Source organism: Myotis daubentonii, chromosome 4 (genome assembly GCF_963259705.1).
Source record: "Myotis daubentonii chromosome 4, mMyoDau2.1, whole genome shotgun sequence".
Classification (NCBI taxonomy): domain Eukaryota; kingdom Metazoa; phylum Chordata; class Mammalia; order Chiroptera; family Vespertilionidae; genus Myotis; species Myotis daubentonii.
Window position 1 is genome coordinate 72379918 of NC_081843.1, and position 27080 is coordinate 72406997.

The following is a 27080-nucleotide window of genomic DNA, read 5'->3' on the forward strand; positions in this document are numbered from 1 at the left end:
TGACATTCTAGCCCTATTGAACTTGAAAAATGGAGGAATGAATTCTTATTCAACTTACTTTTCTTATGTACCTACTATGATTCAGGTACTGTGCCAGGTGTGTCCATTTAATCCTCACAATAACCCCAAAGGTATTATTATCTACATTTTACAGATAGAAAAAATAAAGTGACAAAATAAAGTGACTTGCCCTAACATAACACATCTACTAAATGGCAGTCCAGGATTCAAAGGCAAGTTGTTTGATCCAAACTTAGTATTCTTTCTAATATACCATGTCCCTTTACCTGAGTTCTTCTTGGACTGTCCATATAATTCGCTAGTCTTCAAAATGTTATTACTTGATCCTACAGAAAATAATTTTTGTGGAAAACAGCTAAATGCTTTTCTCTGAAGTGTTGTGGCCAGTGACCTTAGCTCAGGTGGCCACCATGTTCACCATCACATGCAGAGTTATTTCTTCTGACCAAACAGCTTTCTAAAGATAGACTGGCTTTGGAGGGATGGTTACAGAAGAAATAACTGCCGTATTCAATCAGGGAGAAAGGTACAGCCTTTCTTTCACTGTTCTATTTACACAGGTCCTGTGAAGTCATAGACTGGGTGAGTGAAGATGATCAAATATATTATATCACTTGTCCTATAGCGAGTGGTGACAAACCCAAAGACTTGGTCGTACTTGTATCACGAAGATCTCTTAAAGATAGGTGAGTAAATGAAATTCAAGTGTTACAGCGATGTTTTATAGTATAGTGTAGAAAGCAAAAGTTGATATGAAAATAAGGAAGTCAATGTAAGCATTTCTGGTCTTGAATGATGTTCATCTGAAATTTTTCTAGATGTACCTTAGTTATCATTAAAAAACACACACACAATCCAAACAATCATATGTTAAGTGCCAGTTATATACAAAGCACCATGCAAGATTCCTAAAGCAGTTCCCTTTCCTTTTTCTCTGTGCAGATGTAAAACTGATATTTGGCAAACCATTGAAATATTCCACTATCAGTAAAAATGTAGTAAAAGCCAAATAAAATACCAGGAATTGGTTTAGGATTGACAAAGGCTTCACTGTGCTAGAAATCCAAAATGGCCACTGCCCCCTAGGGCTGTCAGTCGGCATCTACCCAAGGCTTCTCTGTGGGCATTGTACTTCTCCAAGCACATTGCCGACGTCCTAAGGCAGGGGTCCTCAAACTACGGCCCGCGGGCCACATGCAAATACAAATATTGTATTTGTTCCCGTTTTGTTTTTTTACTTCAAAATAAGATATGTGCAGTGCGCATAGGAATTTGTTCATAGTTTTTTTTTAAACTATAGTCCGGCCCTCCAACGGTCTGAGGGACAGTGAACTGGCCCCCTGTTTAAAAAGTTTGAGGACCCCTGTTCTAAGGAGAAGGGCCCTCAAAGCTGGCCTGTAGAAATAACCCCACACATGTATAAATATTAATGCACATGGATGTTCAGTGTAATATCAATTATGGCAAAAGATACTAGAAATAGACCAAAGACCATCTTATAAATTGTGGTAGAGCCATGCTATGGAGTACTCTGCCAGCATTTAAAAGGATAAAGTAACTAGAGGCACCTCCAAAGATTTATTGTTAGGTGAAAAATCAAATTATAGACAAATATTTGTTAAATGATTGTATTTATGTAAAAATCTATATCTGTGCATTTTCTTACATAAATGTCATATATTTATAAAAAGGTCTGGAGGAATACACACCAAAAAGCTAAGTGTAATCATCTCAAGGGAGTGCATTGACTAGGGTGAACTGAAGAAAACCTCTATATTCTATTCTGTAGGGTTCCTTGTTGTTTGGGGCTTCTTTAAAACAATGGGTATTATTCTTTCATTTAAAAGGAAAGTGAAATTACAGCCCATTAGAGCACAATAAAACCAGTTTGGAGATTGGTTCCATCTTTGTGGAATTCTGCAAGCATATATAATTCTTAGACAGAAAACACTTCTGGTCCATATTACTATGGCTTGAATATAGCCATTTAGAATGTTAGAATAGTTCCAACAACTATTCTTCGTTTCTCACAACAACTTGGAAAGTGTCCTTTTATCTTTCAGTAACACTTACACCGTGGCAGTGAAGTCGGTCATCCTGCCATCGGTCCCACCCGCTCCACAGTACGTCAGAAGTGAAATCATATGTGCTGGCTTTCTCATCCATGCTATTGACAGCAGTTCATGCACTGTAAGTTTGACGAAACATCTGCAGGTTACTTTGTTTCTACAGATATGAGAAGTCTTTTACTCATATTTCCTAAGTAATTATAATTCTGCAATGTGTGTCCATACCAGGGGAATCCTGTCATCCTTTCAGATCCATTCCAGGTCCCCAGAAGAGTAGGATTAATAGCCTTCCCTATACAAACAAGACTCAGTTCTCGGCTTGAAAAACTCCATGTCAATAAGAAACTGAAATACTGTATTTTCTTTTTGAAACAGGTATCTTATTTTAACCAGATTTCTGCTAGCATCTTGCCTTACTTTGCTGGGAATCTTGGTGGCTGGTCAAAATCCATTGAAGAGACAGCAGGTTCCTGTATACGATTCATAGAGAATGCTACTGATGATGGGTCAATAAGTATATTTTAAGTGATAAACTTTCAATTATCTGTAATTGATTTCCCACTTTTAATTCCAAGCACCCTTATCCATGACACTTGGCAAGCTTTTCGGCCACTAAATAATTGGCCTAAGCAAAATGCAGTTAGGAAGAGGTTAAAAACCAAAGTGCATTTCAGGTCAAAGACCATTGGTTTGAACTAGCATTAAAAGAGCTTTAAAAATGTTTTTAGATGCCCCCATCCACGGGCACAGGCATTAGAAAACTGCCATGTGCAATATTGTGTGTTCTGTAAAGTGGTACAAATATGGTTAAAATAATCATAAATAGTTTTAGACTACAGAGGTGAAATGTGTTGTTTGAAATTTTATAAAATAAAAAATGACAAGTTGGTTAGCTGATTAATAGTGTGGATTGCTCCATGTACCGCAGGCATCTGTATGTCAGGAGCATTTGACAAGATGTATTACATGTTTTAGAGCTTTAAATTAGGAAGACATTAGAGCATAATGGGAGCCAATCAATTTTAGTAATAGGAACTACTTTACTAGTGTCATTTAACATATACTCCAGGTGGCTGACCAATTTAGTATCTACTGCGATATATACACATGGAAAGTACCTGCAAAATGTGTTATTGCAGAGGAGACTATTAACTGAGCTCTTCTTTCATAACCATTACATTAGCACTTTATTCCCTTGACTTCAACATTCATTATTCTACTCTGTCTGTGATTGGCCTTAACTCATAAGACAAACCTGCATTTGTTAAGTCAGCCCCCTCTACAGGATAACCTTTAAGAGTTGAAGGACGTCTCCGTTAGAGTTTAGACCACTTAAGAGGTTAGAATTAGACACATCCTGCTGTTCATTTGTCAAATCTCCACCTCTGCTCAGCAAATCTTATAGCCCTGTTAAAAATATAACCAATACCTGAGTCCTTCTAATCAACTCTACCACAACACTAATCCAAAGCACCAGCTTATCGCACCTGGATTATAACCTGTTTGTTATTGCTTCAGTCGGATGATGCTATGTTTCTTCTCAAAATCCATGAATAGCCCTAACTGGCTTGGCTTAGAGGACAGAGTACTGGCCAGCAGACCGAACGGTCACAGGTTCAATTCCAGTAAAGGGCACATGACGGGTTTCAGGCTCAATCCCCAGTAGGGGGTGTGCAGGAGGCAGCCACTCAAGGATTCTCTATCATTATAAATGTTTCTGTCTCTCTCTCTCCCTTCCTCTCTGAAATCAATAAAAATATATTTTAAAAAAACATGAACAATTTTGCACATCACACACTAAAAGCCAACACCTTATAATGGTCAGTCAATAAGGCTCTATTTGGTATATTAAATTATTTTTCAGAAATATTTACTCACCACCATCCCCACCTCCATGAATGGGGTGTACTAGTCTATTTCTTGTGTTCTTGGCCATGTGACTCATTCATGAAAAGTTAGCAGACATGATGCAATCAAAGTGTTTTTGCAAATGCACTTGCCCTCTTACATCTCTGACACTTTCATGAGAAAAACATGCCAAGGCTAGCTTGCCGGTCCCAGGAAAAGGAAGAGAGATGTGGAACTGAGCTGCTTCATCTGAGCCTGGCTTAGCTGAGTAGACCCCAAACCAAACTTTATACAGATGTGACCAAGCCAACTCTGACATTAGCAGTGGTCCCGGTAAGCCCAGCCTAGATTTGACTCACAGGCATGAACTAAGGTTTATTATTGCATCCTTCTGAGATTTTTGTGGTGGTTCCACAGCAAAAACTAACTAGTAGAGCCTATAAACTATGACCCTGGTTAACTATCTGACCTTTTCCTACTAGTTTATTCCTCACTCTTTTCCAGTCATATTGGCTTCAGTATAACTTCATTTATCTATGATCTCACATCCAGATATCCAAGCCTTACCCCTATATACCTCCCTGTATACCTATACAAGTTATGGATGAACCTTAACATTACTAAGTGAAGGAAGAGTCACAAAACACCACATCTTTCTGCCCCTTGAATATGACAAGCCAGTCACCTCTTATGAGCTTTGACTATTCTTTCTCCCTAAATGCTCTTCCCCATTATCTTCACAACTGGTTCCTCCTTGTCATTCAGATTTCAGAAGAAAAATCTCTCCCTCAAGGCCTCCCCTTTATTATCTAAGGTAGATACAATCATTTGCAACATCTTTCTGTTAATTCCCTTTATGTCACTTGTTAATGTAATTCACTCAACAAAAGTGGAAGTTTCTATATGCTGAGTACTTCTTGGGATATACTAATGAGCAAGTCCAAATTCCTGTCCTGATGTAACCTATAATCTGGTGAAGAAAGGACAAATAGTGTTAGGCGGGGATATAAATTATGCAGAAAATTAGAGAATAAAAAATTATTGGGATAAGGAAGATGTTTTCTATGACTGGTCATAGAAAGACTATTAAGCTGACTGTAGAGAGGCCTAAAGGACATAAGGGAGAGTTGACCATGGGGGTTGGGTGTGGGGATTGCCGAGAAAAGAGCAAGTTGAGATTCAAGCATAATGGCTTGGAATAGAATTGTAGCAAAAAAGGGGAAGGGAAAAGATTGTTTAAAACCCCATTAGAATGCATGTGGTCTTGCTTGTCTTACTCACTGCCACAATCCCCCGTGCCTAAGAGAATCCAGGAACATAGCAGGTGCTTGGGAAATCATAATATATGTTTGTTTTATACTTTAGGCATTTGTAGCTAATAAACATCTATAATTCCTTTCAAGGAATACACAATCTCTCAGGATGTCAGAATTTGGTGAATTCCGTTGCCAGTGTCCATACACTGTTTTAATATTACATTTGGTACCTGCAGTTTATTTCTAATTATGTCACTAACTTATAGGCCATTAAAATTTAACAAAAGTAACCCAAGGAAGACAAAATGGACACTAACATCTCATCGAAACCTGTATGAAAACCTTACACTTAACTTGCAGCTGGCAGGCTGGACGCTGCAGAGCCCTTTGTTCCTGACTGGACAAATGAAACAAATCTGGACTATAGGCAGCACTGCTGTCCTTTTCCAGATGTATGCGTGTGAATTCCTCTTACATGGCACCATTTCCTTAAGCGCTGGGATGCTGAGCCATATCCTGTCACGTTCTCCTCTCACTGAAATAAAAGAGCAGCTCCTATTAAGACTACAACTGTTGAGTTGTATAGATATTGAAATAGAGAAAAGTGTTTTTTTATTTGGTAAATATTTTGCTTTTGAAGCATCAGTAACTAATCACAGCTGTTTCCTTTGGTTACAAATGTATCCAATCAGGTAAAATTCCAAATGAAATACACAATCCACCAGTCATTGCATTATACAGCACAATAGGAGCCGTAAGCCTTGTGAAATATATGGATTAAGTATGCATGTATTCATCAAATCAAACAAAGACACTAATGGGTCTCTGATTAGTGTTCTAACTCTATTATGGTGATATGCACCCAGACTCATCTAAAACATGTGAACAAAATGCTATTAAGTTTGATATACAGTCCGTTATGTGCCATTATTCCGGCCAAATACTCCAAACTGAATTTCTTTTTTGAACATTAAGAGCAAAGAAAGAACTGCTAAGGTGAGATACTCTTCAATTTTAACCTCAAAAATATGTAATTCTTTATGTGAAATCTGAAACAAAAATTAATGTCATTTAGGGTTCATAAAAGATTGTGATTCCAAAGAGATTGTTAATGGGCATTAAGGGACAATGACTAATTAAATCCAGAATTAGGTATTCAGAAAAATACCAAATACATTTTTATTAATTATTTTAAAAATGCAGCCCGGCCAGCGTGGCTCAGTGGTTGAGCATTGACCTATCCTATCAACCAGGAGGTTTGATTCCCGGTCAGGGCACATGCCCAGGTTGTAGGCTCAGTTCCCAGTGGGGGGCAGGCAGGAGGCAGCCAGTCAATGATTCTCTCTCATCATTGATGTTTCTATCCTTCCCTCTCCCTTCCTCTCTAAAATCAGTAAAAAATATATAAAATAAAAATACAAATGATTTTGTTGACAACTTATAAATAATTGATACTTTGAGCTAGAAAACAATAGAACTAAAAATTCATTTCCAAATGCAAAGCAATTAATTAGCTTAGGGGTATCAGATGAATACATACTTTTATTTGATTTTTTAAATCCTCACCTAAGGATACACTTCCACTGATTTTTGAGAGAGACAGTGAGTGAGCAAGAGAAACATCGATGCTTGAGAGACACATCAATCAGTTGCTTCCTCCCCTACCCACACTGGTTGGAAATCGAACCCACAACCTTTTTGATGAATGGGTCAATGTTCCAACCAACTGAGCCACCCAGACAGGGCTGCATAACTTTGTTTTTAAGAAAAAAAATGATAGGCCCTAGCTAGTTTGGCTCAGTGGATAGAGCGTCGGCCTGAGGACTGAGGTGTCCCAGGTTCGATTCCAGTCAAGGGCACATGCCTGGGTTGCGGGACCGATCTCCAGTGGGGGGTGTGCAGGAGGCAGCCAATCAATGATTCTCTCTCATCACTGATGTTTCTATCTCTCTCTCCCTCTCCCTCTCTGAAATCAATAAAAATACATTTAAAAAAAAAAGATGATTGTTACAATTAGGTCTATAACCACTTAGTTACACGTAAGTTCTGCTAAAAAAGTTATTTTAGAGAATCCAATTTAAACATCTTATGCTTTTCTTCAGTGATTTTCTCCAGGCAGAAGTGCTCCTTGGACAGAACTCAGTTAACTATTTGACCTCCCAGATCACACCGACATCTACAATTCAGGCCTCTCCAAGGGAGCCCAGCTTCAACTTGTGAAGGCCCAGTTCAGAATGTAACAATGAGATGGTAACTTATCATAGTCCTAGTCATTATCAAAAATTAACAACTTTAGGTATCTTTGTTTTGGGTTTCTGTGGTTTAGGCACATCCAAAATTTCTTCATAGTCTGCACTCATCCCCTTTGCCCAGCGACCAACTGTAACCATTCGATCTGTAAAGGAACGGAAAAGTCAGAATGTAAGAAAAACTGTAGTCATAGATTGGTTTGGGCTTAGCAAAGGAACCAGTTTTGACATGAATAATCACAAGGAGGGAATACTCCATCACGGAAGAAACGTGAGTAATTTTTTAATTGATTATAACCCTTGATTTCCGAGTACCACAGGCAATTTCTCATCCCAATTAGGGAAATGCAGCAACTGCTTTGCAATGCACAAATTGATGAGAAAGCACTTTCATTCTTTCCCAGAGTTCATCATTACAGAGTCAATGAATTCCAAGTGTCTGTAAACAGCAAGACTTATGAAGCATCACTTTTAAATGCACAAGATTCCACCTGTGAAATTATACAACATCTGCTTGTCAGTCTTGTCATTTGGGAAGTGGCAATCCTCCCAGGAAGGAGAATTCAAATTCCACTTCATCATTTCAGTCTTACTGCCTACAATGTAGTAAACACTATCTTCTAGACAACATTATAAACAAGAACTCTTAGTTATCAAATTTAAATGTTAGGGGTAGGAAGTAAAAACGGGAAGACTTATTTGTATCATCACTGTTTAACATAAAAAGAACTGTGTGTTTTTTTTTCCCATAAGAAGCACTACTAGGTATCCTACAGTCTTTCTTTCTTTCACACAGAATTATCATCATTCTAATCTAGGTAAATTAGGTAATATGGTCTTCACTTCCCCCCCAAATCTATCATAGGTATAGTGAACCTTTATGAAGTTTTTGGTGACCAGGGATAGGTAGTATTTCATTAGGAAGAAAATATAACTGGGCAGATACTGTGTGGACAACACAATTTTAATATATTCAGTAGTTTTTGCGACCAACTCTGAATCCTTCAGGTACACAAAAAGCAAAGCACATATGAGGATACTCAATTATAATATTACTAGAGGCCCAGTGAACAAATTTGTGTACCAGTGGGGTCCCTCGGGCTGCGGGATCAAGCCAAAACCAGCTCTCTGACATCCCCTGAGGGGTCCCAGATTGCAAGAGGGTGCAGGCCAGGCCGAGGGACCCCACCGGTGCACGATAGGGGCCGGGGAGGGATGCAGGAGGGCTCCAGGGCGTGTCTGGCCCATCTCAGTCCTGATCAGCCGGACCCCAGCAGCAAGCTAACCTACCAGTTGGAGCGTCTTCCCCCTGGTGGTCAGTGCACGTCATAGCAAGCGGTTGAACGGCCTTAGCATATCATTAGCATATTATGCTTTGATTGGTTGACCAGACAACTGGACACTTAGCATATTAGCCTTTTATTATATAGAATTGAAAGCTATTTTCATATTATTTTCTTATTGAATCTATACTTTTCTTTAAGTAACAGAACTGGCTCTATTATTAAATTAGTTAGCAAATATGAATGTTTATAAATAAGATGTTTGTAAGATCAGGTGTCCTCAGGGCTTATTGGTCCCTTTTTTCCCCACCTGAGAACAGCAGCTAATGCACAATTGGTACTGTGTCTACAGCTGACAGAGAAATGATTGAGTCGTCACTGCAGCAGGAAACTAGGTTGCCTTAAAATCAGTAATACCCCAGTGAGTTATTAATAACAAAATGCAGCAAAAACATGAAGGCTTTCTAATCTTCCCCCTTCTTAATGGAAGCCCAGAGATCTCACCTGAATTCTGACTTTGAGGGCAATCCTTCTTAAAATGTCCCACAGAGCCACAAAGTCTGCAGCAGCCACCTAGTAAAAGAACAAAGTCATTGAAAATCTCTCACACTTACTTAGGGCTTTTAATGTCTCAAAGAACTTTCATATCTTATTTGGTCCTCACAACTTGTCAGCCAGGAACATAGGTGGGTACCACCAATCCTATTGATAAGTTCATTCTCCATTCCTCTTACATCACAGAGCACTAACTACACCTACCCATTTATTCCACTTGGCCTTCAGGGGAGGAGTGGGTAAGAGAAGAGAAGAGATGATGGAAGGCACTTGTCCCCTGGAGTGTCCAAGAGCCAGTGCATAAAAGCCAGGACCATGGTTAAATAGGCAAGAGTTTGTGAACTCTTAAACTTGTGAGCAAAATTTGTGTGCTGATGCATTTGTTGAGGACGTCCACAGTTTTTATCACATTACCTAATGATCAATAACCACCCCCCTCAAAGGTTAGAAACCACTCTCTATTACATAGATCAGATGGGGGTGAGCAGTTACGAAAGGAATAAAAATTAAAATAGAGGATTGCTAATTTTACCCCTTCTAAATGGAAGCCCAAAGATCTCACCTGAATTCTGACTTTGAGGGCCATCTTTCTTAAAAATGTCCCACAGAGCCATGTTTCCGGGCATTCTATCTGCCAGGGATCCTAACCCTAATTAAAATGACCATTTACCTATTTTAAGCAACATTCCAGGACTGTGAATTACAACACACATGATTTCTAAAATGAATCTTTTGTGTAATGGTAAAGAATTATCATGATCATGCTCATAATGGTAAGTGATTTATTCAGGAAAATGACCCTACAGAATATAAACCTGGTTGAGCTCCCACTTCTATGTGATTTATTCCTCTTGATGTACCTTTTTTTTTAAATATCTAGTCATTTTGGTTGACTACCCATCTTTGCTCATTAGTCATGTTATATGACCTGTTTCATAAGTTCAAAACCGAAAGGCACTTTTGAGTATTTTTCCAGGCCCAGGTGTCCGTACTGTTTAGAGAGTCATAGTGAAATAATATATTTTAATCCTCATTAACTCTTCAAAGTAAATACCATAATTCATTAAATCTAAGATACCATTGATTATAAGATGTGTCATTCTTTTACAAATTTCTCAGAAAAAAGAAAACATGTCAATTATGTGGGACTTACCAATGGTAAGATACATTCTGAATTCAGAGATATTAAAATGTGAAAAAATATGCATCTTAGAATCAATGAAATACGTACAGTATTTTTCATCTCCATTTTATAGGTGAAGAAACTAAGATGAAAAAAGTTAAATAACATAGCCAAAGTCCCACAACTAGTAAGTGGTGCTTTGGACTATAAACAATTTGTTTAACTCCAAAAACTAGGCTTTTTCACTGGACTTCTCCAATGGAACTCAGGACATGACACAAGAGGTGTCTAGAACCTGAAGGTACCAGCCATCACATTAATATCTGACTCACATTAACATATGACAATCTCCTTAAAGTTTTAGACATCACAGACTTTATTGTGAGGACCTTAAGACATTAGCTGAGCTAAAGGTAAGAAAATTACATGATGCCATGCCAGACAATTAACTAAGGAAATCATTCAGAAACAAAAACTACTACAAAAATGAATAATGCACAGCAGCCCTTAACACAAAATAGTGTGAGATTAAATTCACACTATTTTTTAAATCTTATAATTAAAATTTTATATTAGTTTGAAGTATTACAACTTTGCTTCTGTTATGTTTAAAAGCAGAAATTTGATATATTCTCATAATGATGCTAATGTAAGCAGTTTGAAATATTCACCCAAGTTATTCCTGATTTGATTAATAATCAAGTCATAGTACCTAAAAAGTCCAGTAGGTAGAATAGTGCTTAATAAAAATAATGAAATTCTCAAGGTTTTGCTACTTATTCAAAAATTTATTCAAGCCCGGGTGGCATGGTCCAGTGGTTGAGCATTGACCTATGAACCAGGAGGTCATGGCTCAATTCCTGGGCAGGGCACATGCCTGGGTTGCAAGCTCGATCCCCAGTGTAGGGTGCATGCAGGAGGCAGCTGATCAATGATTCTCTTTCATCACTGATATTTCTATTTCCCTCTCCCTCTCCCTCTCCCTCTCCCTTACTCTCTGAAATCAATAAAAATATTTTTTAAAAAAATATTCAAGAACTAATTAACAATGTAAATTAAGTATAACTCTGCATGATGACTCAAATTTTTGACATACAAGGGTTAAAGTACTCACCATCAGCATAGACTCCTTTGGGATTATCAGGGCAAGATCTGGACAGGTGCCCCATTTCCCCACAAACAAAACATTTTGCAAAAGGAAATTCACCTGTAAGGATCAGACAGTTCCTTTTAATTGGTTTTATATAAGTCATATAATTCACATTATTTTAAAATTCTCTGAGAAGAAAACATGTATCTACATAATTTAAATTTTAATCTCGTAAGATTTCAAAAATTGGCATACTCAACCCTGTAAACAGAAAAACCCAGTTGGCTACTTATTGGCCACTTTCCTACTTTTAATTAAGCAAATGAAAAACTGATAAGAAAAAAACATACCAAGAGCTGGATCTACTTTAGCCTTGCACTTGGTTATTTCATGCTCTGTAGATCCACACCGATAACATATTCCAGTGCCCATATCTTGATTCTCAAGGGCAGCCGGGCAATCTGCAATCCCATGGCCAGGTTTTCTACAATGAAAACATACCTGGGAAAACAAAATGTGAGTTTCCACACTGCAAAACTGCACTGGTTTTATCAATTCTTATTCTCAAAAGTATCTTTAAAATATTTCTCATTTTAAGGATATCTAGCACTTTTTCTGAAATCTCAAATCTTATCTGTAGAAGTGTTTTACCCAATGCTAAACAATAAAAAATGGTATTTTCATCATGGTCTCGGTGTTTTAGAAAATCCTCAATCAGTCAATCTCAGACACAAAGTTATTAAGTGGCTTTGTAGGAGATAATCGCTTAAATGAATTAAGCAACTGTGGACTATGTATTTCATTAATGGGGATGTCTAGAAAAACAGTTTTCTGGAGTAGACAATGGCCATAAAAATTATCCCTCAAAATTAATACTTGCACCTTTAAAGTTCATATAACTGAATGAATTTGGGTTAAATAATTCCACTTAAATTATGATTCAAATAAAAAATATATTTCATACGAAAAAGTGGCTCAGTGGTTGAGTGTTAACCTATGAACCAGGAGGTCACGGTTCAATTCCCGGTCAGGCCACATGCCCTGATTGCAGCTCATTCCCAGTGGGGGTTATGCAGGAGTCAGCTGATCAATGATTCTCTCTCATTATTGATGTTTCTACCTCTCTCCCTTCCTCTCTGAAATCAATTTTTTAAAAAAGTATACCTTACGGTTTTCATATCTTTATAATACATATTCATTAACATTCAAAAATAGATGTTTCATTCTTAGAATGTATATACAATTCATTTTAAAGGAATAATTCTAAGATGAATTATTTGCCTCCAACATAACACTGAACAATGGTTTGCTTGTTTTACATACTCTAGCAATTTGGAGGATGAGTCCCTTTATTCTTCAGTAACTTTTACATTTAGAATAAGCTAGTCCAAAAAAAGAAAATGCATTTATTCTACAAGTGGAGGAAAAGTTAATGCTAAATTCTGAATTACCAATGTAAGTTTTAGATTTTTGGCGAAGGTAAGGCGGTCTCTAATAACCTGATAGCTAACTGATTAGTTTTTTATATAAATTTCAAATACAAGTTTCTTGATTGACCCTTAAATTTAATGTAAATGGGGTTGTGGGAAGCGCACTACTAAATGTCTAATATCTTAATTTATTAGCAATTAGGAACTGGTGCTAAGTATCAGGTATTAATTACCAAAAAAAAAAAAAAGTTGAAGGTAAGTCACAACAAGCCATAGTCTTTAAAGTATATGTTTTGTGTCCCGGAGCAAATGGAACGAGCAGCTGAAGCTAGTAACACTCACACCGAATTGGCGAAATTGCTCAGCTGGTGAGAGGGTTTACAGCCGGGAAGAGCAGAACTCCCCTGGTAAGGTAAAAAAAACCCAGGGATTTGGGCAGGAAAGTTTGCCAGACCTCTGAGCCCAGAGAGTCGGAGGGAGACCGCGTGGCAGACAGCCGCGTCCCTTGGGACAGGCACAGCCCCTGACGGGGGAAAGGAGAACCGCGGGATTCCCGGCGCCGCCAGGGAAATTGAGAGCTGGGTTCTGTGATCACGGAGGACTGAGCCTAAAGGGGGCAGCCTGAAGAGCTGACCTGACCATGCAGTCCCGGTAAGAGAAGAAGCTTACAGAAAGCAAGCCTTCCCCGTTTCCGCGGCCGGCATTTGTTTGTTTGTTTTCACTGAATCCTGTTCATGGGACATTTCGGATACAGACACTCACCTGTGCTGAAGAGAGGGAGAGTGTGCTGGGGAGTGGAATCTGGGGAGAGACTGGGGAAAGAGGGGGAGCCGGGAGAGGTGGTAGTGAATTGAGTGCTGAGACACCCCAGAGCCCCGGACTGGGGCAGCCACCCGCTCCTGAGAGGGAGTCTCCTCCCCCCAGCCCCCAGGCAAGGAGCACAGCCACACCCAGATTCCACCCTGTACGAGATCAAGGATTAAGATAACCTGATCAGTCCCTGGGAGTTAACAGGGTCTGGCCTATAGGGGGATTTTCAATCCCAGCAACAACATAGCGCCGGTAACTAACTATTACGCAGTCAGCTCTGGGCAGTGAACTTCCACTGGACAGAGAGGCCCTATAGCCTCAGAGGCCAACCCCAGAACACTGCCACCCAGAGGCTGACCCACAAACTGACTCTTTGCTAAACACAAAATAAGGCAGTCTGGGAAATAAATGCGGCATGCTTTAAAATAAGGACTGTGGTTTACAACACAGAGGAACAGTATATCGCAGGGAAACTCAACACTCTCCTGAATACCTGGAAGGTCTAAGGCGAGCCACACTGAAGAATAGAAGAAACGAAGGACCTTCACTACTGCAATTTTTTTTCTTTTTTCACTTTTTAACTAAGAAACCAATTTTTTTTTTCATTCTTTTTTTTTCTGTTCTTTTTTTTTTCTTTCTTTTCTTCTTTTTCCATCACCTGATTTTACCCTTTTAATTACTACCTTCTTATTTTTAACCAGTATTATTACTGCTACCATTTTACCATTTTTTAAAGTGCCATTTTATTTTTTCTTTATTTTATTTTGGGATTAGTGTTCACCATTCTATTTTCATCGTTATATTATTGGTTGTTTCTAGTTTGCATTCATATCCAGGGAGCTGTTGCTGGAATTTGTTGGGATTAATGGCTGTTCTATAGGAGTATTCTCCTCATATAAAAAATCTCTTCCCTCTTCCACTTCATTCTCTCTTTTCGCTCTTTTTTTTTTTTTTTTTCTTTTCTCGCTTTTATTTTCCCCCTTCCTTTTTCCCAATTTCATTTTTGCACTCCCTTTTTTTGGTCCCTACTTTTCTTTTCCTTTTTCTCTTTGATCTTTTTCTCTTCCTTCTTCCTTATCCCCTAATTCTCTTAATTCAGGTGGTCACCTTTAATTGGGGTTATTAATATCGTGAATATATTTGTGTATAGTGCCTGGTACGTGGTGCCTTGTTGTGTTGTATTTTGTGCCTTTAAATCAACGCAGCAGATCCAAGCAACAGCAACCTCCTGAGCACCTCATCCTCTGCTGAGGAACAGCAGCTGTACGTGAAACCTCGCCCCACCAGCCGGAAGAGCCACCACAGCTGTGAACAGCACCCACCAGAGGAGCTGCTGCCAACTGAAGAGCAGCTGCTACCGCAACCGCCCGAAGAGCAACCACAGACCAAGGAGTCACTGCCACCAAGGGAGCAACCACTGAACAACTCAACGTCTAGATATGTCAGTGAGATCAAACATGGGTAGACAAAGAAACCCCCAAAGGAAAGAGAAGGAGGACTCTCCAGAAAAGCAGCTAAGTAATACAGAGGCATGCAACATGACAGATAAAGAATTCAGAATAAGGATCCTAGAGTGCATAAACCGGATGGAGGAAAAAATCGACAACCTTTGTAAGAAGCAAGAAGAAACAGATGAAAAAATCGATAACATATGGAAGAAGCTAGAAGAAACAGATGAAAAAATCGATAACATATGGAAGAAGCTAGAAGAAACAGATGAAAAAATCAACAACCTAAGTAAGACCCAAGAAGAAATGAAGAGTGATATAGCTGCAATGAAAAACTCCATTGAAAGTATCAACAGTAGACTAGGAGAAGCGGAGGACCGAATAAGTGAATTAGAAGACAAGGAAGCAAAACACACCCAAAATGTACTGCAATTGGAGAAAAAAATTAAAAGACAGGAGGAGAGCCTAAGGGAGCTTTGGGACAACATGAAACGAAACAACATACGAATAATAGGAGTACCACAACAACAGAAAGATGAACAAGGATTAGAAAACCTACTCGAAGAAATAATATCAGAAAACTTTCCTGAGGTGGGGAAGAAAAAAGTCACACAAGCCCAGAGAGTCCCAAACAAGGTGAACCCGAAAAGACCCACACCAAGACACATCATAATCACCATGGCAAATGTTCAGGACAAAGAGAGAATCTTACAGGCTGCAAGAGAGAGACGGAAAGTTACATACAAGGGATCTCCCATTAGATTGTCAAATGACTTCTCAACAGAAACACATCAGGCCAGAAAAGTATGGACTGAAATTTACAAAGTGATGCAAAGCAAAGGACTGAATCCAAGAATACTCTATCCAGCAAGGCTATCATTCAAACTTGAAGGGGAAATAAGAAGCTTCACAGACAAAAAAAGACTAAGGGAGTTTGTCACCACCAAGCCAGCAATGCAAGGAATGCTAAAGGGACTGGTATAAAAAGAAGAAATAAAAAGCTCAGAAAGAAAACAGCCACACACACACACAAAAAGAAATGGCTACAAACAAGTACCTTTCAATAATAACTTTAAACGTAAACGGACTAAATGCTCCAACCAAAAGACATCGAGTGGCTGAATGGATAAAAAAACATGACCCATACATCTGCTGTCTACAAGAAACCCACCTCATTAGAAGGGACTCACACAGACTGAAAGTGAAAGGATGGAAAAATATCTTTCAGGCAAATGGAAAGGAAAAGAAAGCTGGGGTAGCAATACTTATATCGGACAAAATAGACCTCAAAGTGAAGGCCTTAACAAGAGATAAGGAAGGCCACTTCATAATACTAAAGGGATCAATACAACAAGAAGATATAACCCTGGTAAACATATATGCACCCAATGTAGGAGCACCCAAATTCATAAAAAAACTCCTGGAAAATATCAAAGGAGAGATCGACAACAATACAATCATAGTAGGGGACTTTAATACACCATTGACAGCACTGGATAAGTCCTATAGACAAACAATCAGCAAAGATACAGCAATCCTAAATGACTCACTAGATCAGATGGACTTAATAGACATCTTCAGAACACTTCACCCCAAAGCCAGAGAATATACGTTCTTCTCAGGTGCTCATGGGACATATTCAAAAATAGACCACATATTGGGTCACAAGAAAAGTATCCCCAAATTCAAGAAGATTGAAATCATAAAAAGCGTCTTCGCAGACCACGATGGCATAATATTAGAAATAAACTACAATAAAAACAACCCAAAATACTCAAACACCTGGAAGCTGAATAGCATGCTACTAAATATTGATTGGGTTACCAATGAGATCAAAGAAGAAATTAAAAACATCCTGGAAACTAATGACAATGAAAACACAACAATCCAAAACCTATGGGACACATTGAAAGCAGTCCTGAGAGGGAAGTTTATAGCTCTACAGGCCTATCTCAAAAAACAAGAAAAAATGGTAGTAAATCATCTAACTCTACAACTCAAAGAATTAGAAAGAGAGCAACAAGAAAACCCCAGAGTGAGCAGAAGGAAGGAGATAATAAAGATTAGAGCAGAAATAAACGACATAGAGACCAAAAAAACAATACAGAAAATCAATGAAACCAAGAGCTGGTTCTTTGAAAGGATAAACAAGATTGATAAACCTCTAGCCAGACTCACCAAGAAGCAGAGAGAGAGGACCCAAATAAATAAAATCAGAAACGATAGAGGCGAAATAACAACAGACCCCACAGAAATACAAATGATTGTTAAAAAATACTATGGACAGCTTTACTCCAACAAACTAGACAATCTGGAGGAAATGGACAAATTCCTAGAAAAATACAGCATTCCAAAACTCAATCAGGAAGAATCTAAAAATCTCAACAGGCCAATAACTATGGAAGAAATTGAAGCAGTCATCAAAAAGCTTCCATCAAACAAAAGCCCAGGACCAGACGGCTTCACAGGGGAGTTTTACCAAACATTCAAGGAAGAACTAAAACCTATCCTCCTCAGACTACTACAAAAAATTCAAGAGGAAGGAACACTTCCAAGCTCATTCTATGAAGCCAGCATCACCCTAATACCAAAACCAGGTAAAGACAACACAATGAAAGAGAATTACAGGCCAATATCCCTCATGAACATAGATGCCAAAATCCTCAACAAAATCTTAGCAAATCGGATCCAGCAGTACATCAGAAAGATCATACACCATGACCAAGTAGGATTTATCCCAGGGATGCAAGGATGGTACAATATCCGCAAATCAATAAACGTGATACATCACATAAACAAATTGAAAGAAAAAAACCACATGGTCATATCAATTGATGCAGAAAAAGCATTTGACAAAATTCAACACCCATTTTTGATAAAAACTCTCAGCAAGGTGGGAGTAGAAGGATCATACCTCAACATAATAAAAGCCATATATGACAGGCCCACAGCCAACATCATACTCAACGGACAAAAACTAACACCATTTCCCCTAAGAACAGGAACAAGACAGGGATGCCCCCTCTCACCACTCCTGTTCAACATAGTACTGGAAGTGTTAGCCATTGCAATTCGGCAAGAAGAAGAAATAAAAGGCATCCAAATTGGAAAAGAGGAAGTAAAACTGTCCTTATTTGCAGACGACATGATATTATACATACAAAACCCTAGAGATTCCATCAAAAAGCTACTAGACTTAATACATGAATTTGGCAGTGTAGCAGGATACAAAATTAACCCCAAGAAATCTGAGGCATTTCTATACACCAATAGTGAACTTTCAGAAAGAGAGATTATAAAAACAATCCCGTTTACCATTGCACCGAAAAAACTAAGCTACCTAGGAATAAACTTAACTAAAGAGGTAAAAGACCTCTACTCAGAAAACTACAGGACGTTGAAAAAAGACATAGAGGAAGACATACACAGATGGAAGAACATACCGTGTTCATGGATTGGTAGAATCAACATCATCAAAATGTCCATACTACCCAAAACAATCTATAAATTCAACGCACTTCCCATTAAAGTACCAACAGCATACTTCAGAGATCTAGAACGAACTTTCCAAAAATTCATCTGGAATAAAAAAAGACCCCGAATAGCTGCAGCAATCCTGAAAAAGAACAAAGTAGGTGGGATCTCAATACCAGATATCAAGTTGTATTACAAAGCCACTGTTCTCAAAACTGCCTGGTACTGGCACAAGAATAGGCATATAGATCAATGGAATAGAATAGAGAGCCCAGAAATCGGCCCGAACCAATATGCTCAATTAATATTTGACAAAGGAGGCAAGAACATACAATGGAGCCAAGATAGTCTCTTCAATAAATGGTGCTGGGAAAATTGGACAGATATATGCAAGAAAATGAAACTAGACCACCAACTTACACCATACACAAAAATAAACTCAAAATGGATAAAGGACTTAAATGTACGACAGGATACCATAAAAATTCTAGAAGAATCCAAAGGCAATAAAATCTCAGACATATGCCGAAGCAATTTCTTCACTGATACAGCTCCTAGGGCACTTGAAACTAAAGAAAAAATGAACAAATGGGACTACATCAAAATAAAAAGCTTCTGCACAGCAAAAGAAACCATCAACAAAACAACGAGAAAACCCACTGTGTGGGAAAACATATTTGCCAATGACATATCTGATAAGGGCCTAATCTCCAAAATTTATAGGGAACTCATACAACTTAACAAAAGAAAGATAAACAATCCAATCAAAAAATGGGCAAAGGACCTAAATAGACACCTTTCAAAAGAGGACATCCAGAAAGCCAAGAGACATATGAAAACATGCTCAAAGTCACTAATCATCCGAGAGATGCAAATCAAAACAGCAATGAGGTACCATCTCACACCTGTCAGACTGGCTATCATCAACAAATCAACAAACGACAAGTGCTGGAGAGGATGTGGAGAAAAAGGAACACTTGTGCACTGCTGGTGGGAATGCAGACTGGTGCAGCCACTATGGAAGACAGTATGGAGTTTCCTTAAAAAACTGAAAATGGAACTCCCATTTGACCCTGTGATCCCACTTCTAGGAATATATCCCAAGAAAGCAGAAACACCAATCAGAAAGGATATATGCACCCCTATGTTCATAGCAGCACAATTCACCATAGCTAAGATCTGGAAACAGCCTAAGTGCCCATCAGTAGATGAATGGATTAGGAAACTGTGGTACATCTACACGATGGAATACTATGCTGCTGTAAAAAGGAAGGAACTCTTACCATTTGCAACGTCATGGATGGGACTGGAGAGCATTATGCTAAGTGAAATAAGCCAGTCAATAAAGGAAAAATACCACATGATCTCACTCATTCGTGGACAATAGAGACCATTATAAACTTTTGAACAATAATAGATACGGAGGCAGAGCTGCCTCAAACAGATTGTCGAGCTGCAGCGGGAAGGCCGGGGAGGGTTGGGGGGCAGGAGGTAGGGGGGTAAGAGATCAACTAAAGGACTTGTATGCATGCATATAAGCATAACCAATGGACATAAGACACTGGGTGATAGGGGAGGCTAGGGGACTGTCTAGGGCGGGGGGATAAAATGGATACATATGTAATACCCTTTGTAATACTTTAAGCAATAAAAAAAAAATAAAATAAAAAATAAATAAATAAATAAATAAATAAATAAATAAAATAAAGTATATGTTTTAACATAAATCATTCCTTAAAAAAAAAAATCTTTCCCCCTTAACTACAAACATAAAACTTCTCTTAAAAGGTCATCATAGCCCAGCCAGCGTGGCTCAATGGTTGAGTGTTGACCTATGAACCAGGAGGTCAGGGTTCAATTCCTGGTCAGGGCACATGCCCAGATTGCAGGCTCAGCCCTCAGTGGGGCACACTCAGGAGGCAGCCAATCAATGATTCTCTCTCATCATTGATGTCTCTATCTCTCTCTTCCTCTCCCTTCCTCTCTGAAGTCAATAAAAGTATTTTTTTTAAAAAAGTCACATTAAGCTTTTTCAAATAGTATGCAATTCACCACACTGTTTATGTCATTTTAATTACCTTTAAGTTATCTTGACTTAAAACTATTCTGATTCAAACAGAAATTATCTTTTATATCCCAATTTATTCATAAGGAATGTCTCTAAAAAATTATCTTTTAAAAAATATGTTTTTATTGATTTTTTTAGAGCGATAAAGGGACAGGGAGAGAGAAACATCGATCAGTTGACTCCTGCTCACACCCTATGGACTAAACCTGCAACCTGGGTTTGTGCCAACCAGCAACTTTTCAGTGCATGGGACGGCCCCCAACCAACTGAGCCACACTGGCCAGGGCTAAATAATTATCTTTAAATGGCACTAAACAGAACAGATCCTGCAAATGTCAGAAGCTACATGTATGGTAGCTATAACATTTCAAACCCACATTGGTATTAACAGTGCTGTACATTTACTAATTTAAAAAAAGCATAAAATGATAATAAATCCTGATTCTTATGAAATATCCTACTAGAAGACTTAGAAATTCACTTAAAAAGGGGAGAAGGGAAGGAATTATACTATGCATTTCATTTTCTGTGGGGATCTAGGGAAGGCCCTAGCCAGGTGGCTGTTAGTTGGAGCATCATCCCAAACACCAAAAAGTTGCAGGTTCAATTCACGGTCAGGGCACATACCTAGGTTGCAGGTTCGATCCCTAGTTGGGGAGTGTACAAGAGGCAATGGTTCTCTCTCACGTTGATATTTCTCTCCCTCAAATCAATAAACATATCTTCCAGTGAGAAAAATCCTATCCTATATAATAAAAGGCTAATATGCAAATAGACGAACGGTGGAACAACCGGTTGCTATGACGTGCACTGACCACCAGGGGGTGCGTGGGGAACATGGGGGGCATCAGCAGCAGGCGGCAGAGCATGGAACATGGTGGGCGTCAGCCACAGCGGGATAGTGGAGCAGGTGAGCAGGGGCACCAGACCAAGGCAAGGCACTGGTCACTGTTATCAGGGCGAGCCTCTGGTGGTTACTGAAAATTCTTGGCTCCCTCGTGCTGCGGTCTTGCCCAGCACTCACACCCGCTGCCGGTGTCTGGTGCCAGCAATGATAGCTCGGTGCCATCAGCGGGTGCAAGCGGCTGCCGGCCCTGATCACCCCTCAGGGCTTCTCCACCTCCTCCTGCTCCTGAGCAGCGACTAGGAAGCAACCTGGGAAGCAGCCGCAGCTCACACCCACTGCTGGCACTGGCCCCAATCAGAGGGTGCGAACAGGGCCGGCCCTGTCAGAGCATGGGAGCGGTGCGGGGGGGTGGGGGTGGGGGGCTGGGGGACTGGGCCGCAGCAGGAGGGGCCAGGCTGGGGTGCAGAGGTTGGGCTGAGACCCGTCCCCGTGCCCACCACAGCCTTGCGGCCCACAGTTCAAGGTGCACGATTCATGCACTGGGCCCCTAGTAAATAAAATAGAATCTACAGCTGGGCACCACAAAACTAAACGTGCAGTCCCCAGCATTGCTCTGAGTGTAAAATGGAGAGGGAGGGAACAATGACTAGGGAAGGTCTCAAGGAGTTTTAACTCCGCTGCTCAGTTACTACCTACGGTGATTCTTATTAGATCTCCTTCTTGTCTCAGTTTTTCATGGACAAAAACAAAAGAACATTCTTTCTAAGTAATGGGAACCACACATATTTAACCTGTTGTACTTAACCTTCCTGCTTAATTTTGATCTTTTTTTAAAATGGCTGTTTGTAAAAGGGCTATTTGAAGGTAGATGTGGGAACACAGTTTTGAAGTCAGATTCTGGGTTTGAAAAAAAATTGTTTTTTTGGCCCTCACTGGTTTGGCTCACTGGGTAGAGCATCGGCCTGCAGACTGAAGGGTCCCAGGTTCGATTCCGGTCAAGGGCTCATGCCTGGGTTGCGGGCTTGATCCCCAGTAGGGGGTATCCAGGAGGCAGCCGATCAATGATTCTCTCTCATCATTAATATTTCTATCTCTCTCTCTCTTCCTCTCTGAAATCAATAAAAAAAATATATATATTAAAAAAAATGTTTTTTTGGCTGGCCTGCAGAGTTAGCAGCCCCTTTAGGTTCACATTTATTAACAAAGCACATATAATTACATAGTGCCAGCTAGCACTCTAAGTAATCAAATGTGGTTTTCAGCAAGATACTTAACCTGTCTACATGTGTTTTTCTACCCGTAAGATGGGAACACCATGTTTATAGTGTTGTTGTGATAATTAATGAATATATTAAGTCTCTAGCAAATAGTTATTACTAGCCCTTAAAAAGATGCTTTTTAATTTAGTACATAATAGTAATCAGACTGCTAAATATGTGTGAGTATATGATTAATAGTTTCTAGCCATCTAAAGTAGTATTTTGGTAGAAGTGATAATCTTACCATTGCATTTTTCTTTGCTGCTTGTCTCTTTAACCGTCTTCCTTCTCTGCGACTATCTTTCTTTAAAGCAACTGCAATTTCTTCCCGTACTTCCCGACTGTCTGTTATTATTTCCCCATTGTGAACCATCTGTGAGTTTTGTCTTAGGTAGTCCATGAATCCATTCACATCTTCATTTAAGTACTCCTTTTTCTTTTTGTTCTTTTTGTGTTTTGCTTGGTGTGCACCATTTTTAAGGCACAGCCTATTGGCTTCAAGTTGTTTACTCTTTGGTAGGCTTTGGCTTGTTTCCTCACAGGACCCCTTCTTCATATCCTCCCATGATGTTGCAGGCAAGGGTCTTTTGTTGTGTGTGGTAGTGACTCGTGCCCACCTGGTCATGGTTTCATCAGAGGTACGGTATCAATCTTTAAGACAAGCATGGCAGTTAGTCATCATTTAAAAGAAATAAACTAAACTTAAGATACATGCTATAGCCCTCGCTGGTTTGGCTCAGTGGAGAGTGCTGGCCTGCGGACTGAAGGGTCCTGGGTTTGATTCCAGTCAAGGGCACATGCCGGGTTGCGGACTTGATCCCCAGTGAGGGGCAAGTAGGAGGTAGCCGATCAATGATTCTCTCTCATCATTGATGTTTCTCTCTCTCCCTCACTTCCGCCCTGAAATCAATAAAAATATTTTTTTAAAAGATACATGCTATATATCACATAAGCTATGTTAAAGTTTTAATCATTAAAACATGGGTTTTTACTTCATTTATAGATCTATATATTTAATTCTATAATGTGCTGCATAGATATGCCTATAATGTAAATCCAGCCCTTATCAGAGAAGCTACTATACCAGTTAAAAAAAAGAAACAAAAAACAAGCCTAGCCTGTGTGTCTAAGTGGTTGAGCATCAACCCATATGAATCAGGAGGTCACAATTGGATTCCCAGTTAGTGGTGGGGTTGCAGGCTGGACCCCCAGTAGAGGGCGAGCAGGAGACAGCCAATCAATGCTTCTCTCTTATCATTGATGTTTCATCTCTTCCCCTCTCCCTTCCTCTCTGAAATCAGTAAAAAAAAATATATATATATACATATATATATTCACTCATATATATTTTTAAACAAAAGCATGCCTACTATAATATAAATATTTGCTTAAAACTGGAAAATATTTTTTAAAATTGGAAAATATTAAGAAACCAAATTATTTCGCAAAATTTCAATCACCAAATAATACAATGAATGAAGTTACTCTTCCCAAACTTTGCAGCTTCCCTAGTCGTTTATTTTCCTATCGCTAAGTCCCAGGGCTACTTTCTTCCAATCCTGTTAAGCCATTTCAACGCCAACAATTTGCGTTGGCAAAACTGTATACAGAAATCCCGTGTTTTGGCGTGGTTTGCCATCACAACTCCTTTCGGCAGATTGATCAGAGACAGATTAGTGTTCACGGTCACGTGACGATGCCGAGCCTATCAAACCGTCCTCAATTCCGCCGCACCGGTCTCACAGGAGCTCCCGGGCAACTACAGACCTTAAAAACTTCAGCTCCCAAGTTGGAAACATCCCTTCAACACAACCTGAGGGGCGGGACCAATACATGGGTGCGGGGTGCGAGGTGCGGGCGCCCCTTAACCGCACGCGCCTGAATGAGTTCCCCGAGCGCGTGGGGAGGGGAAACTGTGTGTATCGGGCCCCGGTCGTCCGGGTCCACCGCAGGGCAGGGCCGCGCGGGGCCGACCGCAGCTGAGGCCGTCCCCGCGCCCGCGTCCCGGGCTGGCAGCCCGGCACTTCCCCGACCCCACCCCCGCCCCACCTGGCGCGGGGGCTCCTGGGTACCTCTCAGCCAGTGCCTCCGCGCTCCCGCCACGTCCCGGGAACCGCGGGGGGCACTCGGCCGCTTTGGCGGCGGGGGAGGGTCCCGGGGTCCCCTCTCGTTCCGCCCACCACACCTTACCACGCGCGAATCCTCCAGAGCAGCCGAGTTAGCGTGCCAGAGAAGCCCGCCCCCTGCGGCGGCCCTCGGGACCGGAAGCACCGCCTCTTTGAGACACGTCACTTCCGCCGGGCTGCGCCGGAGCTGTTGCGCAGTTCAGCCGACTGGCTCACGGGAAAATGGGTTCAAGGAAAGTGTGCGGCCCAGCCGGTGTGGCGCAACGGTTGAGCTCTGACCCAGGAACTCGAAGATGACTGGTTCCATTCCGATCAGGGCACCGTGCCCAGATTGCGAGCTCGACCCCCAATGTGGGGCGTGCAGAAGGCAGCCGATCCGTGATTCTCTCATCATTGATGCTTTTATCTCTCTCTGAAATCAATAAAAATACGTTGTTTTTTTAAAAAAGTGTGTGGAGCGCCTAGAATTTGCAGGGCGCTGCGCGGGAGGCCTGGGGCACGAAGCTGAGTGCTCCCTCGGAGCTGGCAAAGGGTCGGGAGGACCGGAGGGTGGGTGGGCGGGACACAGGAAGGCTGCCTTGAGGAGGTGACCTTTGAACTCTGAAACAATCTGGTGAAATGACTTTAGGAGGACATTAAGGGCTTTCCCAGCAGATGTGAAATAAAAGAACTGGCGTAGTGGGAGTGGCTCACTGTGATAGATCTCTACAAAAGACCTGGGGCTGTGCTGGACAGAGGGCGGTGCCTCGTGGTCCAAGCATTACTCAACTGAAATAGTAGTTGCAGCCAAAGTTCTCTTTTTAAGAGGAAAGCCTCGGTCTCCGAACGACTCATTATCGCAACCATCCCTCTCAAACGGATACCACCTCAAGTTCGTTGTACCTAGTGGGAAACATGGCATTCTCTTTTTCAAAATTTTTTATTGATTGCAGAGAGGAAAGGAGAGGGAAACATCAATGATGAGAGAAAAATGGATGGCTGCCTCCTGCACGCCCCCTGCTGGGGATCCAGCCCGTTACCCAGGCAGGTGCCCCGACACGAGCTGAACCCTGACCTCCCGTTCATAGGTGGCCCTCAACCACTGAGCCACACTGGCTGGGCAAACATGGCATTATCTTATCCACTCAGTTCACCAGAACTGCTGCTCCCATCCCCACCTTCATACTCGATCGATCCATTTTTTCACTTAAATATCTCTCCACTTTGTCTCTTCTGCTACCTCCCTGGTCACAGGTTTCAACGTGTCTCACCTGGGTTACTGACTCCCTCAAATCCATTTCCATGCCTTAGCCAAGTGAACTTGTGAAAATGTAAACCAGATGTTGCCCTCTTGCTCTAAACCCTTCCATAGTTTCCCATTATTCTTAAGATGAAGTTCAAACTCCCTAACATGGTCTTGAGTCCCTGCTTGCTTCACTAGCCTCACCTTGCACAATCTTTCCCCCTTTTCTTTGAGCTCCAGGAAAGGAACCTTCCCTCAATTTAGCAAATGCCCCGTGCACCTTGCTATCTCCAGGCCTTTATAGATGGATGATGTTCTCTGTATGGTACTCCTTTTCTTTCAATTAATTTCTACGCACCCTTCAAGGCTTTTAACATTTTCATTCTCAAGTAATCCTTCAGTGCCCCTCTCCCAAACTAGGCCAGTCCCCTCTTGCACACTCGCGGTAGTTCATACACATTCAAATGTGTAATTATATAGAGAATTGTCTAATAGGTTGTTTATTGGATCCCCATTGCCTGGTATATAGTTGGTGTTCCATTCATTTTTGATAACTAAAAGAGAAATAGGTACTTTCCAATGTTTGTTAAAGCAAACTAGAAAGTAACTGATTTTCTTTAAGAGGAAAGAATAAAGTCAATACCGTCGAAGTGGTGGGATTTGGTGTGGTAATCACAAATATCCTCTTATTAAGGTGAGGAAATTTTTAAAAGACAAATTCTGCAGCTCTGGAAGAGAGGGAGCTTTATAAAAGATGTAGGCTAGTGCCATTCACACCATAATGTTCTCCATCAGCTGGCTTCAGGTTCTAAGCTTTAATCTAGTGATATTTCATGAAGGGATTTTTTTTTTTCCAGAAGCCAGGTACTTGCACATAACATACACCACTAGAGGGTGCATTC

The 27080-nt window shown here is 40.4% G+C and overlaps 2 protein-coding genes across 6 annotated transcripts in view; one reads left to right on the forward strand and one right to left on the reverse strand.

Annotated features, from left to right (window-relative positions):
• The window catches only part of ACOT12 (acyl-CoA thioesterase 12), a 34215-nt gene extending 30615 nt beyond the window's left edge, over positions 1 to 3600 (forward strand). For all 3 annotated transcript variants that reach the window (XM_059694184.1, XM_059694186.1, XM_059694185.1), the window contains 3 exons: positions 582 to 707; positions 2085 to 2211; positions 2466 to 3600. In XM_059694184.1, the coding sequence (XP_059550167.1) occupies positions 582 to 707; positions 2085 to 2211; positions 2466 to 2615 (403 nt within the window). In that variant the 3' untranslated portion in view covers positions 2616 to 3600. The remainder of the gene's footprint in view (positions 1 to 581; positions 708 to 2084; positions 2212 to 2465) is intronic.
• A 3587-nt stretch (positions 3601 to 7187) lies between these two features.
• Positions 7188 to 25115, reverse strand: ZCCHC9 (zinc finger CCHC-type containing 9). 3 transcript variants are annotated; one of them, XM_059694191.1, is made up of 6 exons: positions 25021 to 25115; positions 23075 to 23481; positions 11845 to 11995; positions 11519 to 11611; positions 9231 to 9299; positions 7188 to 7589 (listed from the first exon to the last, which is right to left on the reverse strand). In XM_059694191.1, exons 2-6 carry the CDS (start codon positions 23453 to 23455, stop codon positions 7471 to 7473), a joined length of 813 nt encoding a protein of 270 aa, XP_059550174.1. In that variant the 5' UTR covers positions 23456 to 23481; positions 25021 to 25115; the 3' UTR covers positions 7188 to 7470. The 3 variants fall into 3 exon arrangements, with proteins under 3 accessions (XP_059550174.1, XP_059550170.1, XP_059550173.1); XM_059694187.1 differs by having other exon boundaries at positions 25016 to 25093; XM_059694190.1 differs by having other exon boundaries at positions 24903 to 25039.
• Positions 25116 to 27080: the final 1965 nt, after the last annotated feature.

Excerpts from the sequence above, each read along its gene's own strand:
- ZCCHC9 (XM_059694191.1), bottom strand. The coding sequence starts at position 23,455 with ATGACCAGGTGGGCACGAGTCACTACCACACACAACAAAAGACCCTTG. Across the intron at positions 11,996-23,074 it reads CAGCAAAGAAAAATGCAATG|GTATGTTTTCATTGTAGAAA; the intron begins GTAAGATTATCA and ends TTGTTTTCCCAG. Across the intron at positions 11,612-11,844 it reads TAAAGTAGATCCAGCTCTTG|GTGAATTTCCTTTTGCAAAA; the intron begins GTATGTTTTTTT and ends TGATCCTTACAG.